General features: G+C 41.2%; 1 protein-coding gene across 7 annotated transcripts in view; it reads left to right on the forward strand.

The window, feature by feature from the left end:
- Positions 1-14,619, forward strand: part of Tnrc6b (trinucleotide repeat containing adaptor 6B) — a 233,601-nt gene that overhangs the window by 86,911 nt on the left and 132,071 nt on the right. Inside the window, exon 1 of one of the 7 annotated variants that reach the window (XM_028871191.2) lies at positions 11,515-12,629. The exons of the other annotated variants lie outside the window; for them this stretch is intronic. Coding sequence (XP_028727024.1) covers positions 12,625-12,629 — 5 coding nt within the window. The 5' untranslated portion in view covers positions 11,515-12,624. Of the gene's footprint in view, positions 1-11,514; positions 12,630-14,619 lie in introns of those variants that run through there. 7 annotated transcript variants of the gene reach the window in all.

A 14,619-nucleotide genomic window follows, 5' to 3' on the forward strand; every position in this document is an offset into this window, starting at 1 on the left:
AGCTGCCTTTTTTCTTTTTTAAGGGATCATTTCCTTATTTCTTGGTTTCTAATGGCCTCTTTCAGACACTCCTAGCCTGCCCACAGATCTGCACTGCTCTTTAAGGACCTGTGCTGCCCCTTGCACAGCTGGTCCTCCTCCCAGTGCCTCTGTTCAGGCAAAATACAATGCTTTCTTACCAATAATAAGTCAGGTTTTATAAAGATGCTCTTTAAGAAAAGGATAATTAGTTTCAAATAAATAATTGGGTTCAAAAGTTAAATGCTTACTTTAAAATTGGTATATTTATGGGTACAATGTGATGCTTTGATATATGTATACATTGTATAATGATCAAATCATGGTAATTAACATACTTACCTCCTTAAACATTTCTTTATTATTGTTGTTCTTATGATACCATTAAATATCCTTTCTTGTAGATATTTGAAACATGAAGTACAACTGGACATGATATATGCCTATAATACCAGCACTCTAGAGGCTGAAACAGGAGGATCAAAAGTTCAAAGTCACCTGCATGGTGGTACATGCCTTTGATCCCAGCACCTGAAAGGCAAAGGCAGGAGGGTCTCTTGAGTTTGAACTTAGACTGGTCTACAGAGAGAGAGTTCCAAAACATCCATGGCTGTTAAAGACAGGGAAACCCTGTCTTGAAATAGTGAGTGGGGAGTGAGTGTTTCTAAAAACCAAGAGCTGGGAATACTCAGTGGTCAAGAACTTGTTGGCATGTGCAAGGCCCTATGTTTGATTGCACGGACATTGTGTATATTGCTATTGTATCTATAGTTAAACTACTATATAGTAGAACACAGAAGTAGTCTTGAACAATTGGAAACACTACCTGTTGGCTACCTTCTCCCCATCTCCCACTTCCTGATGTTCTAGCCTCTGATAACTGCTGTTCTGCTTGGAACAGTTTTTTGGATTCTACCATTGAGCGTGATTGGTATTTGTCCTTTCTGTGCCTGGCTGTCTTAATTGCTTTTTATTGCCATGAAAAGATGCCATAAAAAAAGATAAGAAAAGATGCCATGACCAAGAAAACTTATAGAAGGCAGACCGTATCAGGGCTTAGAATTTCAGAGGGTTAGAGTCCATGACCATCATGGTGGGGAGCATGGCAGCCCTCAGGCAGGAATGGTACTGGAGCAGTAGCTGAGAGCTCACATCCTATCCACAGGTAGGAAGCAGAGAATGTGAGCTAAGTGGGAATGATACCTCAAAGCCCGCCCTAGTGGCATATCTCCTCCAACAAGGCCACACTTCTAACCCTTACCAAACAGTTCTACCAACTTTGGACCAACCATTCAACTATGTGAGCTTATAGGGGCCATTCTCATTCAAGCCACCATAGTAGCTTACTTAATTTAACATGTTTTCCAAGTCTTACACATGGTAAAATTTCATCTTTTTATGGTGTACATACTAATGAATATTTATTTAAGTTGAAGAAATAAATCAATCAGTGGCAACTTAGTAAAAAGTTGACAAACTGGGCTTCTCAGTATACCCCTGTAATCCCAGCTCATGATAGTTTAAGACCAGAGGATTGTGAGTTTGGGGCTAGCCTGGGCTTCATAGCAAGACCTTGACTAAAAAAAAATAAAAATAAAAAAGTAAAAAGCTGACAAATACCACAGTGTGGGTATGAAGATGCTGCCATGGACGTTTTTATGTGGTACCATGGAGACAGAGGAAAGTGTTGGAATTTAACTTTTGAGATGTGGATCTGAAGAGTTTGAGGGTCTTTTTTAAAGAGGGGGGGGGGAGTGTCCAGGCACTGAAGAGCTAAAAGTCTTTGCTGCTCTTCCAGAGGACCCAGGTTTGATTTCCAGTAACCACTTGGCAGCCCATAACTGTTAATAACTCCAGTTTCAGGGGATATGACATTCTTTCCTGGCTTCTGAGGGCACCAGACATAGACATGGTACACAGACATACATGTAAGAAAAATGCCCATACACATAACATTTTTAAAAAAACTGTACACAAATTTTTTTTTTAATTAACATGTGGGCTGGGGAGATAGCTTAGCCAGTAAAGTGCTTGGGGATCTGAGTTAAGAATCTCTGTAGAGCCGGGCGGTGGTGGCCCACGCCTTTAATCCCAGCACTCAGGAGGCAGAGGCAGGCGGATCTCTGTGAGTTCGAGGCCAGCCTGGACTACCAAGTGAGTTACAGGAAAAGGCTCAAAGCTACACAGAGAAACCCTGTCTTGAAAAAAACAAAAACAAAAAAAAAAAGAATATCTGTAGAAAAAGCTGGTCTTGGTGGTGTGTACTTGTAATGTTAGCACTGTTGAAGTGGAGCAGGTGGACCCCTGGGCTCACAGGCTAGCCAGACTAGCCTCTGTGGTGAATTCTAGGCCAAAAAGAGACCCTGTCTCAAAACAAACAAACAAAAAAGTATACAATATCTGCAGAATGACATCCGGGATTGTCTTCGGAGTTCCCACACATGTGCGCATATGTGCATGTGTACCCACACAGGAACACACACATAAGGAATTTGATTCTTGTTTTCTTTGATTTTGTTGCGCTAGGATGAGCCCAGGGCCATGGTAGGAGAGCACTCCATTGCTAAGATGCATTTGCAGCCCCAGAATGGAGGGGAAGGGGGTAAAAAGTTTTTCCTGCCAGATGAGATGATGTGAGCTTGGTTTATTATTTTTAATGATTTATTTACTTATTAATTTATATGCATTGGTGTTTTGCCTACATGTAGGTCTATGTGAGGGTATCAGATCCCTTGGAACTGGAGTTACAGACACTTGCGAGCTCCATGTAGGTGCTGGGAATTGAACCCCGGGTCCTCTGGAAGAATAAGTAGCCAGTGCTCTTAGCCACTGAGCCACCTCTCCAGCCCTGTGAGCTTGGTTTATTAATACTCTAATTTAGAAGGGCTGGCACTGGAGAGATGACTCTGGTTAAGAACACTTGTTGCTCTTGTAGAAGACTTAAGTTTAGTACCCATTTTGGGCAACTTTTAACTGTTGCTTATGCCTGTAGCTCTACTCTAGGGGATCCACTATGCCCACTTTGGGCCTCTTTGGACACCCATACAACTGTGTGTACAGACACACAAAATAATGATAAAGCTGGACATGGTGGTGCATGGTTTGATTCCAGCACTTGGGAGGTAGAGACAGGAAAATCTCTCTGGGTTTGAGGCCAACCTGATTTGCATACTAAGTTACAGAATAGCCAGGGCTATACAGAGATCCTTTCTCAACAAAAGAAGGGGGGGGCAATAAAATAAACCTCTTTAAAATTCTAATTCATAAATATACTAGAGTGTAATAGTAGCATTCTAATTTCTAACAATAATCTGGAGATTATTGGATCCAGGTTATATTCGGGATTCTTGGGTAGTTTGGGGTACTGTTTCTGCCTTTTGACTATGTTGATAGTAAGACCATAGAAACAAAACTCACAGTTAGATTTTCCTCATCCTTAGTTGCATTGTTTGGTAGTATCGAAGTTAGTAAGATTTAGAAAAGTCTTTGCTTCACTTTCTCTACCTGGCAAAATGACAAACCTCTTCATTTAGGACTCAGTTTAAGGGACTGGAGTCATAACTAAATTGGAAGAGTGTCTGCCTACTATGTGCAGAGCCCCAGGTTCCATCCCCAGCACCTAGTTAAACTGAGCTTGGTGGCTTGCCTCTAACTCCAGCACTCAGGAGACAGATGTAGGAAGCTCATGCTCAGCCACATGTTTGACTAGGCCTGGGATGAAAAAGCGAGAGAGTAGAGAGTGAAGGAGAAAGAAAGAGAGAAAAGGAAGACTCAGTTCAGAATTTTTTTTTTTTAAATCTGAGACAGGGTTCTCTATGTAGCCCTGGCTGTCCTAGAACTCACTCTGTAGACCAGACTGGCCTCAAACTCAGAGATCCATCTGCCTCTGCCTCCTGAGTGCTGAGATCAAAGGCTCATGACATCATTGCCCTCAGTTCAGAACTTTAAATCTCACCTCTGCTGTGAAATTTTTCCTCTCATTTTCATTATGACCCTTACCATGACTGACTGACTGACTGACTGAATGAATGAATGAATGAATTTGTAGTGCTAGGGATTGAAACCAGGGCCTCACACACATAAGGCCAGTGTTCGATCATTCTCTTTGCAGATGATAATAATTTTACAGCTTCCTGGACCTGGTTCTGAGCAAAATACCTGCTACACAGTAGGTACTCAAACAGTGACTATGGAGTCCAGAGCCCAGAGCCTGCCTTTCGTATGGTTTTAGCTTTATGTGTGTGGGGTGTGGTGGGTAGATATGTTTACATTTTTTTAAATATTATACAGTATATACATTCAGTGAAACATGCTATAATATAAATGTGTAATTTTTACGTTTTGTGTAACAGAAGAAAATGAATGTAATGTAAAATAAAATAGTGAAAACACTTTTTTCCAAAAAAGAACAATATCAGATGTAATCATTGTAATCAAGGTAATGATTTATCAGTATCAAAACAGAGACTAGGCCTGACGGTAGAGGCACACACCTTTGATTCCAGCACTTAGGACTTGAAAGGCAGAGGAAGGTTGCTCTTCAGCCAGGTCTACAGAGTGAGTTCCAGGACAGCCAAGGCTACACAGACAAAACTTATCTCAAAACAAAACAAACAAACAAAAAACAGGGAATATAAATCAGTGGAACAAAAAATGAGAGTCCAGGAATAAGCCCTCATGTATATGAGGAATAGATTTTGACAAATGTGCAAGAATAAAAGTATAAGGCATTTCCAAAAATAATAATGAGAAAATGGGATATCTATATGAAAAATATGAGCTTTAATCCATATCTCACACACATGCAACATTTCTCAAATATGGTTTATGGGCTTAAGCTTAATTCTGCAATTGGGAGATAGTCCATGATAAAACACAAGGCATTGAGTTCGAAATGAGCAATTTTCTTTTGTTAGTATAATATTTTTTGTTAATTCTCTGAGGATCTCCATGCACACTCTATTTTGTTAACACTCTATTTTGTTTACTTGTTTGTTTGAGACAGTCTCACTGTGTCACCCCAGCTGGACTGGAACTCACTCTGTCTGCCCCTACCTCCCTTCTCCTGGGATTAAAGGCATGCAGCACCATGCCCAGCTGATACAGTGTGCTTTGATCATATTCATTCCTTATCCTCCCCTAACTCCTCCTAGATCAATCCTACCATCTGTTCCCAACCTTATGTCCTATTTGTGCTACCCATGGATGGTGAAAATCCACTGGAGCAGGGTTGACCTATGAGGGGGTCACACCACCAAAGAAAACTGATTCTCTCCCTTCCCTATATCAGTAGCTCCTTGGCTAAGGATGGGGCTTATGAACCTCTTTGTCTTCCATGCTATAATGTTGACTGACTTGATTTTGTGTAGGATACTGTAGCTGATAGAAGTTCAAGGGTACATTAATATTGTCATGTCCAGGAGACAGTTTTCCCCTGATCCTTCCCAATTTTTCTGCCTCTTGAAAATCTTACTACCTCTCCCAAGATTTTCTCTGAGCTTCAGGGGGAGACTGTGTTGTATAAACATCCCTTTTATGACTGAAAACTCTACAGACACACATATTCTTTGCACTTTGACCAGGTATAAGTTTTCACATTAAATGCTGTCTACTGCACAAATAAGCTTCCTTGATGAGGACTAAGAACTACACTAATTTATGAGTAAAGAATCAGGTCTTTAGAGAGCAATTTGATACCCTGTCAGTTTAGCAGTTTAGTAGTAGGTTAACCTCATAGACCATATGGTCTTCTCAGCCATGGGTTCTTGATCGGTTTATAGTACCAGATATGTTTTTCCTCTCATGAAGTTCCAGGCCTTAAATCCAATCAGAAAACAGTTGGTTACTTCTATACCATTTGTGCCAATTGCACCAGTTGTCATATCTTGCCAGTCTGGTCCTTATTGTAGCTTGCAGGATTAGCTGGTTATAGCTGGGTAAGACTATTGATGACTTTCCTTGCCAGCACCCTTACATAGCATCATCCAGTACTATGAAAGCTAGCCAGCAAGAGAGGAAGCTTCCCTGTTGATACTAATTTGATTTCTTCATGTCCTGTGACCAAAGTGTGTGGTGTCTTGAGCAATAGGGTCTTACCATCAAGACCTGGTGGCAATCAAGAGCAATGCCAATAGCCTTTGTTACTTTGGGGGTCCCCAGGACATCCCAGACCAGCACCTAAAGGGACAGATATTTTACTTAGCACTAGACATTTTTGTTGTTGTTGTTTTGTTTTGTTTTGTTTTTTGAGACAAGGTTTCTCTGTGTAGCTTTGCACCTTTCCTGGATCTCACTCTGTAGACCAGGCTGGCCTTGAACTCACAAAGATCCGCCTGCCTCTGCCTCCCGAGTGCTGGGATTAAAGGCATGGGCCACCACCGCCGGCTAGACTTTTTTGTTTATTTGTTTTTTGAGACAGGGTTTCTCTGTGTAGCCCTGGCTTTCCTGGAATTTGCTCTGTAGACCAGACTGGCCTTGAACTCAGAGGTTCAGAGGTTTGCCTGCCTCTGCCTCCCAAGGGCTGGGATTAAAGATATGTACCAATAGGGGGCTGGAGAGATGGCTCAGCAGTTAAGAGCACTGGCTGTTCTTCCAGAGGTCATAAGTTCAATTTCCAGCAACCATATGGTGGCTCACAACCATCCGTAATGAGATCTGGTGCCCTCTTCAGGTCAGTAGGCAGACATACAGACAGAGCACTGTATACATAATAAATAAATAAATCTTATATATTGAGATACACACACACACACACACACACACACACACACACACACACACACACACCAATGTCAGCACTAGACTTTTTATTTGGCAGTCTATAGCTTCCAGGAAGAGCATTATCCTCTCTGTAGGGTAATTCCAATTACACACACACACACACACACACACACACACACACACACACACACATACCCCTGCCCACTTATGAAGCAGTAGGTTTCCATATGGGTTTTCTTTCCTTGTTTTAGATTTATTTTTATTTTATATATATGAGCATTTGCCTGCATGTATGTATATGCACCATGCATGTATCTAGTCCCTTCAGAGGCCAGGAAAGAGTGTCACATCCCCTTGAACCAGAGTTACAGACAGTTGTGAGCCACCATATAGATGCTGGAAACTGAACCCAGGTCTTCTGCCAGAGCAGCCAGTGCTCTTAACCACTGAATCTCTCAGGCCTCTGGCTTTTTCAGATACACCTCGTGTTAGTTATCCCTTCCCCTGCCTTACCTTCTCACCCTCCCTTGCTTAACCCTTCCTCTCATCATTCTCTTTCATACTGCTCTTCTGTCCCTTTCTTCTCCTCCCCTCAGTGGTCCCTTTCTAGTTCCTTGGCTTCTACAGGTACTCCAGGGTAGACATGCAAATCTAAAGATTTGACACTGGGAAGACTGAGCCCAGGATTGTTGTTGATTGTTTTTGTTCCTTTTGGGGGCCCGCCACCCAGCTCCCAAATAAATCACACATGGAAGCTTATTCTTAATTATAAATGCCCAGCCTTAGCTTGGTTTGTTTCTTGCCAGCTTTTTTGTTTTGTTTTGTTTTTGTTTCCAGACAGGGTTTCTCTGTGTAGCTTTGCTCCTTTCCTGGATCTCACTCTTGTAGACCAGCCTGGCCTCGAACTCACAAAGATCCTCCTGCCTCTACCTCCCAAGTACTGGGATTAGAGGAGTGCGCAGCCACCGCCGCCACCACCACCTGGCCAACTTTTCTTAACTTTAAATTATCCCATCTACCATTTGCCTCTGGGCCTTTTCCTTTTCTCACTTCTGTATATCTTACTTTGACTCTTACCCTGTGGCTGGCTGTGTTGCTGTGTGGCTGGCCCCTAGCATTCTCCTCTCCTTGTTCTTTTGCTCTTTCTTCTTGTCCTCCCAGATTCCTCCTATGTATTCTATCTGCCTGCCAGCCCCACCTATCCTTTCTCCTGCCTCACTATTGGCTGTTCAGTTCTTTATAGACCATCAGATGTTTTAGACAGGCAAAATAACACAACTTCACAGAGTTAAACAAATACAACATAAAAGAATGCAACACATCTTTGCATAATTAAACAGACGTTCCACAGCATAAGCAAATGTAACACACCTTAAAATAATATTCTATAACACAGGATCTCAAGCATGTTAAGCAAATGCTTTGCCAATGAACTGTGTACCCAGCCTAGGAGTTCTAGTTTTGAATGGACTGGCTGGCTGGCCTGACTTTAATGATCATAGATACGTTTTTATTTCTCTCTGCTGCAGGTGTGTTCCATAAGTAATGGTTATTGAACCCAGGGTCTTATGTGTGGTAGGCCCTAGTTTTTTAAAATTATTATGATGTTACTTTTTATGTGTGTGGGTGTTTTGCTTCCATGTACATCAGTGTACCGTGTGTATGTCTAGTGCCTATGGAAGCCAGAAGAGGTTGTGGAAGCATCTGGAACTGGAATTATAAATGGCTGTGAGCTGTCATTTGGGCGCTAGGAATCAAACCTAGGTGCTCTGGAAAAACAGCAACTGCTCTATCTGCAGAGCCGTTTCTTTAGTCCCAAGCCTTAGATCCTTGGAACTGTGGGTTGTGAACCCATATGGGATTGTATAACTAAATGCAGGGGTTGCGAAAATATTGGGCAGCAGTAAAACGTCTCTAAATGCACAGTGACTAGAAATTAATTCAAAGATCAAATGCATAATTAGTCTGAAGTGTTTGCAGCAGCGCTCCCCCATGTTGCACTGTGGAACTTCACTGTAGCCTTGCTTCTGAACGTACAGTCCATGCACTTTGAACTGCACATACTTTCACACAGTGCAGTGCCAGCAGATGCTGCCCGTAATACTTAGCTCAGACTCAAGACTATTGTATGTTCTAGTTGCAGTGTTTTTCATTTTATACAAACTGTTCTACTCTTATAGGAACATACTTATGGGAAACAAAGACTTAATATTATTATTTTCTATTGTTGTTCTTCAGCATTAATTATAAATTGGTGTATCTCTGGATTGTACTGTTGTGTTAGAATGTTAGATTTTTATTTTTATTTTTTTATTTTTTTGGTTTTTCGAGACAGGGTTTCTCTGTGTAGCTTTGCGCCTTTTCCTGGAACTCACTTGGTAGCCCAGGCTGGCCTTGAACTCACAGAGATCCGCCTGCCTCTGCCTCCCGAGTGCTGGGATTAAAGGCGTGTGCCACCACCGCCCAGCAGAATGTTAGATTTTTAAAGATCACTGTTTAAATTGCTGTTGATAATATATCTCTTTGGATGAATTTTGATTTAGGATTAGGAGAGAATTCTAAGAATTTCTGAAATGGCCCTAAGTATATTTCTGCCACTTTGAACTATGTATTTACATGATTTGATGGTCTCAGAGTTGATAATTATAAAATCAAAATATTGATCAGCTCTGAAAATGTTAATGATTCTCCATGCCCTGCAGCATCAAATATTCGGCCAAGATTTAATTCATGTAAAAATAAAATAAGTGTGAATGTTTGTTTTTGTCTTTAATAAATGGTGATATTACAAATGTACCAGAGTTATTTTTAAATATTCTTCATGATTTATTATCAGTAAATATTTTATTTGCATACCTATTTTGTTTCTTGTGTGTGTCATCATGTATGTGTGAGGGCAGAGGTCGGCCTCTGGTGCTCAGGTGCTTTTTTCCCACGGGTGACTGAACTCACTTCCTTAGGCTTGCTTGGCAGATGTTTTACTGACAGAGCTCTCTTCACAGCCCTTTTTGATTTTTTGAGATAGTCTCATGTAACTCAGGCTGGTTTAAATTCGCCTTGTTGCCTGAGACTGGCCTTGAACTCTGGAATGTTGGAATTATAGGTGATCACCACCACTGAGTTTTATATGACTGTATATCTATAGACCTGGGTTGTATAAAAATTGGTCATGTGAAGAAAGGTTATAAGAGGAGAAAGTATAAGAAGCTCTGTGTCGTCTCGAATAAAACAAGAAATAGATTTTTTTTTTTTTTTTTTTTGGTTTTTCGAGACAGGGTTTCTCTGTGTAGCTTTGCGCCTTTTCTTGGAACTCACTTGGTAGCCCAGGCTGACCTCGAACTCACAGAGATCTGCCGGCCTCTGCCTCCCGAGTGCTGGGAATGATTAAAGGCATGTGCCACCATTGCCCAGCTAACAAGAAATAGATTTAAACAGTAATACTGTGCCTGGAGAATAGAGACAGCAGAATAAAAATTTTCGACCATCATCATGAATTGAAGCACGATGGCTGTGTATTCAGTTTCCACACATTTCTATATATCGAGTGTACTCCACATGAGCTTTCTGTAAGTCATCTGGAAGGTATTGGAAGGACAAAAATAGATTAATGTTCAGAATTTCCAGCCTAGGAGTTTCCTGCTTTTGCCTACATTTCAATTGTCAGACAGGGTTTGGCCATTCTCCTGGTGCAGTGCAGTGGAAGCATTTTACACCAGAGTATGGGAGCAGCCACATTGACTGGGCAGTGACTTCTGCTGTCCGGAAGCAGCTCCTTGCCTGTCCCTTTTGAAGTGGAAAATCGGAGGGAGATAGTGTAAAATGTAGAAAACCAGAAAGACCAACATGTAAGGTTAGACTGAATTCACAGGTTCTTCTGTAAAGAAGCTTCAGAGTCTTCGATTCTCAGCTGACTGGCCAGTCAGCCTAGTTCATTTGGGAAAAGCACCTTGGCCAGCCTACTGTTTCTGTTTATGTCCTTAAAGAATCCTTAAATACATCCAGGGCTACACAGTGAAACCCTTTCTCAAAAAACAAACAAACAAAAAGAATCCTTAAAATAGATAGAATGGATGGGGGTTTCTGGAGATCTGTGACAGCTATTCCCCTAAATTACTTATATTTGTTTGTAACCTTCTGTTTAGCCCAGACTGTCTGCACAGAGCTCCAGGTGATTTGGTTGATAGATTCATTCATTCATTCAGCTGCTGTTTGGAGTTCAGTGTGACACCTCACCGAAGATGAGGAAGATGGTGGTGTTTACCCACAGACAATTGACAGTTATAGCTAGGAAAAACATTAAGCAGTTTCTATTATAAAACTAAACAACTTTGAAGTAGGCAGTTGTGTCCTAGGAGTGCCTGGATTGGACTAGGATGCTCAACATGCTTGCTTTGGGTAGTGACTGTTTTTTTTTTGTTTTTTTTTTTTTTTTTTTTTTTTTTTTTGGAGACAGGTCACAATGCATCTCTGACTGACCTGGAACTTGCTATGTAGAGCAGGATCCGTCCACCTGCTTCTGCACTGGGATTAGCTACATGCACTACCACAAAACTTGACCAGGATAAAGTGAATAGAGCCAGTAAGAGAAAGAAACCAGGGGCGGGAAAGATAGCTCAGTAGTTATGAGCACTGGCTACTTTTGTAGAGGACCTGGTTGAATTACCAGCACCCACATGTCAGCTTACAACTGTTTGTAACTCCAGTTCCAGGGGATCCGACACCCTCACTCAGACATACATGCAGGCAAAAAACCAAAATAAATATAAATGCACATAAAATAAAAATAAATCAAAAAGAAGGAGGAGAGAGACAGACAGACACCAAGGTACCATCACTTCCAATCTCCACACCACACCTGCCAAAACAGAGGCCTGGGGAGGAGGCAAGGGATGGACTTCTGCTTTTAGCCCAGGGTGGGTTTTCCAGGAGGGACTGGGGCTGCAGGGAAGCCAAGTGGGCTTTAATTGATTGCCTAGACTCAGAGCCACTTCCTGGGGTGGGAGGAGATAAAGATGACTCAGTACTGCCCTTTATGAAGCCCTAGCTTAGTTTTCACTTAGGCTTGGGGGAGAGGCTACTGAGTGCTGTACTCACACAATAGGCACCAAGTTCAAAGGGCAGAAAGCAGTCGTGTGCTGTGTGATTTGGAGTGCTGCTTAACCTCTCTGATTTGCCACTCAGTTTACAAGTGGTTACAGTAACTTTCCGTCTTTTTTGTGTATTTCACAGGTAGTTAGAAATCAGTTGTGTCCTGTGTTTCATCTTAATCGGAAAACTAAATTCTCTTTTTGTTTAGGTAAAGCTTTGTTTAAGCCCCCTTTGAAAGAGCAGTTTGCCAGTCTGTTCTTGCCCAAACATCTAGAGAATCACTAGCAAGGGAGCCAAGATCAGATCCAGGATCTGCAAGCATCGTTAGCAACTGAGCATATTTCTATAAACCAATAAAGGTTTTTCTATTTTGTTCATCTGTTACCCTTATGGTGTTGCCACTTTCACATGCAGAATCTGTAGGCGGGAGTCTGAGATAACAGCATTGCACAAATGAAAGCCCGTGGAAAAAGGCTGCTTTCACTTTAAGGCAGCTTCAACTCCAGCTCCCTCCCCTTTCCTGATTGACAAACCTACCCGAAGTCACGTGATCCGCCTCTATTTGAAGGTCACAAAAAGCTGCTTCCTTTAGAGACAGAGGGGGAGAGAGAGAGCAGGAGGGAGAGTGAGTGAGAGAGTTAGTTCAAGCCAAAATGGCCGACAGAGTCTCTGCTGGTTTCTGAATATTTAAAATACAAAATACAGATAGACAAAAAGAATTCATTTTTTGGACCTTTTTTCATTTCCATTTCTACCTTGTATGCCTCAATTTGCTGGATTTAAGCACTGCTGCACTTTATGAGGTTGGTAAATATTTTCAATTTTTAAAAACCAATTGATTTCTTTGGATCGTGTCTAACCGTTTTCACTAGTGCTGTTGCAAATCGGCGTTTCTCTAGCATGGAGCCTGGCTTCAGACATTTCGCGAATCTGTAAATCAGACCCGTGATGTACTTTTGGTTCAGCATTTTAGAAATGGAAAAGACTTGGTAAAATATTTAAATTTTGAAGTGATTTTATTGCACTTTTAGTTTATATGTAGCTTTTCATCATTTCTATCATGCAAATAAACGAAGCTGTGAGTAATTGGAATTTGATATTTAGGAAGAGGTTTTTTTTAAAAAAAAAAACACAAACCTCTCCCTCCCCCCTTAAATCTGCTGCAAAAATTTGCATAAATATAAATGGGTTTGCATTCTTTCGGCTGCTAAGGCCGACAAAGGATCCGGGAGGACTAGCCCTAGAATGGGAAAGCATTTTTTTTTTTCTCTCTCTCTCAGACCGGGGTATGCTTCCTGGAGATGTGTAGAGCCTAAAGTGAGACCAGAAACATTCTAAACTAGGTCCAGGGGGTGACTAAATACACCAGATTTGGGGTTATAGATTCCCCCTGCTTGAAATGCAAGCAAAATGTAGCTCATCCTCTCCTCTGCGCGCGCTCCTTTGCACCGGGTCCCAGTGTGTGTTCTCAAATGTGCAGCCAGATGCGCTTTTATTTTGATCCTGGCTTCAACCAAATGGTGGGACTGTCTTGTAAACACGATTCTTTTAAAGATATAAATGGCTGTTTATTCCATTTAGAAACTGTTTCTTTACCAGTTCTCAGTGTATATTGGTCTCCATTTCACATGAAATAAAATATTTTGTTTAATGTTAGATTTTCAACGCCAATTGACTGTGTGTGATGTGTGTCTTTTTGGACATGTATTTGTTGTAAAGTGGTCATTTAGGATCGTATAAATGAGTGTCTGAGTTTGTTAGTAACCCTGAAAGTGCGGTGCCTCAAGTTAAATTCCATTACTCCTAATGTAGGATTCTAGAAGCCTGAGCAGGCTGGAAAGAAAGCTGAAAACTTGCTTTCTCAGGGCCACCTCCCCCTATCATTGTGAGAGTGTGATGTAATGCCTCTCGGTCTGGTGTGCTGAAAGGACTGTAGTTTGTGATGTGGCGGGTAAATTACCTCCACCCCTGACAAAAATCCCTCCCTCCTCCCCCAGCACATCCTTGGCTCTGAGAAGCCTTGTTTCTCACCTCTTTCCTCCTCATTTGTGGCCTCTTGATTTGTGCTGTGGCATATTGGCAAGAGAAAGACACCGTTCTTCTAAATCTGCTATATAGTTTAGAAAAGGCATTTAAAATATACAAATGATTGAATTGTCATACCCCATCATTTAATATGTAGACTTGGATTAAGGTAATTAAGCTTTATAAATGGAATAATTTTGATCAGAAGGGAGCAGGGGTTTTTTTTGTTGTTGTTGTTGTTTCCTTTTTAATTAATCTAATTATGAGATGCTAACCAGCTGGGCCTTAAAGTGTTAAAAAATAAAATGGGGAAACTGCTGGACCATTTTGAAAATTGGACAGTGTGGAAGAGGGTGTGTAGTGCTTTCAAAAGCTTTTGATTCACTGTTAAAATGGGTTGGCCTCTCGTGCTGAAAATGGCCTGTTTCTTTGGGCCAATTGTGTGTAGATGAAGGGACTTTTCACGCTAATTTAACAAAAAGACTTTCCATTTGAATACGTAAGGATAATTAGTCTTCTGTCTCAGAAGAGCCATCATTTTATTATTTTTTAAAGTAATGTTGTTGCTGTATTAGTAATGGTTCTAAGAGAGAAGTGCCTGAAGTGCTGAGGGAGGGCTTCCATGTGAATTTTATGGTGATATAAATCCAGCTTTTGTGTGAGAGGAATTGGAAACATTACATTTGACTCTGAATTATCTTTACAGTTTAGATTAGTAGGAATTACTTCAATGATAGGAAGGGTTGCATTGTCCTGGGTCTGAAGAGA

This window comes from Peromyscus leucopus, chromosome 20 (genome assembly GCF_004664715.2).
Source record: "Peromyscus leucopus breed LL Stock chromosome 20, UCI_PerLeu_2.1, whole genome shotgun sequence".
NCBI classification, from domain to species: Eukaryota; Metazoa; Chordata; class Mammalia; order Rodentia; family Cricetidae; genus Peromyscus; species Peromyscus leucopus.